The 4,117-nt window shown below is 48.3% G+C and overlaps 1 protein-coding gene across 1 annotated transcript; it reads right to left on the bottom strand.

The window, feature by feature from the left end:
* Positions 1-1,871: 1,871 nt before the first annotated feature.
* Positions 1,872-3,685, bottom strand: avpr1aa (arginine vasopressin receptor 1Aa; the record flags this gene model as incomplete). Its single annotated transcript, XM_084477429.1, has 2 exons — positions 2,615-3,685; positions 1,872-2,167 (listed from the first exon to the last, which is right to left on the bottom strand). Exons 1-2 carry the CDS (start codon positions 3,573-3,575, stop codon positions 1,872-1,874), a joined length of 1,257 nt encoding a protein of 418 aa, XP_084333555.1. The 5' UTR covers positions 3,576-3,685.
* Positions 3,686-4,117: the final 432 nt, after the last annotated feature.

Below are 4,117 nucleotides of genomic sequence, written 5' to 3'. Positions count from 1 at the left end.
ACCCAAATACAAATGTTTGGGCATTTCTCTGCACAGCCGACCTGGGGTCACAGATACATTCAGGAGGATGGTGAAAAGCATGGGAAGCCATTTTCCCTCCACTGCAGGAAGCCATCGGGATAACCGCCTCAGACCATCTCCGGAAGAACCCCTCAGACATAATAACGTGTGAAATGTGCTTCCTGGTGTCTTCAGCTCACAAGCAAATGTTCCCAATGGGGAATATATAGGATGGCTTTGAAGGCTTGATGATCAACTGAAAAGGTCTGGGCTTGATCCCTAACATCCGCAGGATGCCTCACCCCTGGATTCACTGGGAGTCACTATGGATACAACTATGCACTAATTGACTAAAGAGTAGATGAAATACTTTGGCCTTACATGGCTAAAGTAGAAGGCCATGTTATCTATGGGATTAACCAGGCTTTTAAGGAATCAACCATTAAATAAATTTGCTAGCCCTGTATAATCGCCAAATATAATTGGCCAGCTAAAGAGAGAGATGCTAAAGGACTACATTTAGCTTTAGAAGAGAGAAAATCTAAAATTTGAATAAAATGATATAATAACTGGACTGTGAGGAAATGACTGTTTGATCACAACATCAGCTTCACAGGCAGACATCTTGTTCAGTACAGCAATGTATTTATATTGAAACATATTTCCATGTGATATTTACATTCTTCTCGGTATGTGCACAACAAATGCATATGCTCCAAAGTACAACAGAATTACATATATTATATATTATATACTCCTATTTACAAATACATTCAACATAGAAAATCACAACATTCTTCCCAAGATATTGTTATGCTTAAAAGCTCATGCGCCAGAAAACGCCATATGGATACAATTATAATATGTACAACAGGGATACAATTGTATTATATACAGTACTATACAATGCAAGATTTTTTTTTGCCATGATTAATATTTCATGATTGATTATCTCTGTGGCTTTGGGACAGACAGTACACCATAGTAGGAAAACAAAAAGCTTCATTGGTCAGACGAAATGTCTTAAGGGATTTCAACCACAAACCCAAACCCAGACTCTTGTAGGAGCAAGGGAAGGGGGGGGGGTGTAGCAGTAGTAGTTGTAAATGACAGGAAATGCTTTGACGTGCTTTATGAAGAATGTGTCGGGTTTTCCTTGACATTGTGTGGGAAGTGTCAAGGACACACACACACACACACACACACACACACACACACACACACACACACACACACACACACACACACACACACACACACACACACACACACACGCGCACAATAAAAATAAAGTATATTCCTTTTGATATTTCTATATTCAGGCACCACCTCTTTCTATATACAGTCGCATAATGTAAATACATGGACAGCGTGGATGTGTTGATGTAAGTGTGATCCCCACCTGCCCCGCTGAGGCCATCCTGAGGCCACAGGGTTCAACACACACAACAACAACAACATCAGTTTGTCCCGGGCAGCTGCCATGGAAACCTGGTCAACACTGCAATTGTTTTTTTGAGTTTGCCTCTTTTTTTTCCCCTTCGCTTTCACACACTTGGGGGAGGGGGAGGCACCCCCCCCCCCCATGTCCTCCTTGGCTTGGCTTCTCCTCGGTATTCAGCCGATGAACCAGACACAGTCTTCCCAGATGCTTTGCTGTTATTGGCAATAACAAGCAGGGATTCATTATAACACAATCATCTCATCACCTTCGGTATTAGAGGTCTGTCGTCACAACGTCCTCCGCCACACACCAAAGTGTAGAGTGGTGGCCGGTCGTTGGGGCTGGTGGGTGTGGGTGGGTGTGTGTGGGGGGGGGGGGGGGGGTGGCGGTGGCGGTGGCGGCGTCTGGAGGGGGGGGGGATGAGGCGTTATTCCGCTTGGATGGAGGGGAGCGAGGACTTGGGCGAGTTGTCCAGCTCCCGCCAGGTGCCGCTGCTGCAGGTGGGGCTGCGGGTGCTCATCTTGGTGGGCAGCGTGGTACGGCGCACGCTGCTGTCGGAGTCCTCCTTGGACTTCAAGCGGCGGTCGCGCGGCCAGAGGCAGGAGAAGCAGTGGGCGAAGTCCTGCAGCAGGTGGCCGCTGAAGATCATGTAGATCCAGGGGTTGCAGCAGCTGTTGAGGCTGGCGAGCAGCACCGACAGCGTCACCGCCGGGTTCTCCGAGTCTGGGGGGGGGGGGGGGGGGAGAGATGGGAGGGAGAGATGGGAGAGAGAGATTGGCGGGAGGTATTGGTGGGGAAGAGTGGGAGAGAGAGCGCGAGAGAGAGATGAGCAATAAACAACTGCAGGGACTAGGAAAGACTTAAGTCACAATTTTTTGCTTGATTGCATCATTCAATTATTGCATTATCCAATCAGTTTTCAGATGGCAATCCAAATAGAGAATGAATGTCATAATTTTATTCAATTACTCTTATCCCATGCACAACTTGTTAAGATCTACTTAAAATAATAACTTAATGATATGAAACAAATACATTTTTCCATTTTATAAATGGCTTGGATTCATTTCAGATGTACCAACATGTGTCTCTGTTTAGTAACTCATTATAACAAAGTGCAATTCATGGGTGATGAATTGATTTAAAAGATTCGGGAATAGACGTATTTACCGCCCAAATTGAAGTTTTCATCCCACACAGACCACATCTGCACGATAAAAAACGGCGCCCAGCATACGATATAGGCCAGGACAATCACAAAAGTCATCTTCACGGTCCTCAGCTTGGCTCTCGATATGGTCGTAACGCTGCTGACAGAGCTCTTCCCAATAAGTCCATGCTTGGCCCCGGACGCGGACGAGCACTTCTTCGTCTTGTACTTGATGTTTTGCCATATGCTGTGGCAGATGAAGCCGTAGCAGATCATGAGGATGAACACGGGGATCAGAAATATTCCCACCGTGATCCAGGTGATGTACGTCTTCACGCCCCACGGCTCCACGAAGTGGCCCCAGCAGTCCATCACGTCCGAGCCGTTCTTGATCTCGCTCAACGAGAAAATGAAGAACTGTGGCGCGCTGAGCAACAGGCTGCCCACCCAGGTGGACACGATCATGATGAAGGATCGCCGCGTGGGCTGCTGCAGGGTCTTGAGCGGGTGGCAGATGGCGATGTAGCGGTCCACGGTCATCATCACCATCATGTAGGTGGACGCGAACATCCCCATCACCTGCAGGTGCTTCACGATCCGGCACAGGAAGTCGGGCCCGTAGAAACGGTAGGTGACCTTCCAGCACAACTGCGGCAGCACCTGGAAGAAAGCCACCACCAGGTCGGCCAAGCTCAGGTGCTTGATGAAGAGGTGCATCCGCGACGTCTTCTTCTTGGTGTTGTACATGGCCAGCAGCACGCTGACGTTCCCCACCACGGCCACCAGGAAGGTGATGCCCAGCACGGCTATCTCCAGCTTGGCTACCTCCTCGTTGCGCGCAAACGGATCCGAACCGTTGACCGGGCTGAGCGTGAAGTTGTCCGGTGTCCCCATGGTCGGCTCAAACGTGGGACCGAATGCGCTAGAGTCGTTGTCTCCGGTGGCGACGACGGGTAGCAGCGCGAGACTAGCAGGGCGCATGGCACCGCGTCGCTGCGCGCCTGACCCGGAGAGCCAGAAGGGACAATGCAAAGTGGACACCGTGGATGGGGCTCCGCACTGGTGCTTTTGTGCTCCGTTCGGGTGCTGTGATGCCTGTCGTTCTCCGCTGGCTTTTGACAGTTGCAAGTGCCTTTTAAACTCGAATCAAATTTCAGACAGCGTGTGCGTAATGCGCGTAATCCTCCCCTCTCCTCCTACCTCACCAAACCTCGATCCGAGTTACCGCCCACTTTCAACGTCATATTTTGTATGGAAAAGTAACGCAAACAATATGAGCTTATCTTATTTTACAACATAAGTTACTGTATGAAGGCTATTGCATAATTTAGAAGCCTAACCGTTTGGAGGCTTAGTAGATCAATGGATCTTGAATGAACGCATGGAGAGAAAACATTTCAGAAAATGTCCAGGCTGTAAAAATGAAACATTAGCCTATTTCTAAGAATTTGTTATTTATTACTGCACTTACTGACAGGACGCAAGTTGATAAGTTCATAAAAAACTGGGCAGAACTGCACTTT

The sequence above is a fragment of the Micromesistius poutassou genome (assembly GCF_964030765.1).
Source record: "Micromesistius poutassou genome assembly, chromosome: 13".
NCBI lineage: Eukaryota > Metazoa > Chordata > Actinopteri > Gadiformes > Gadidae > Micromesistius > Micromesistius poutassou.
This window is presented reverse-complemented; position numbering and strand designations above follow the sequence as displayed.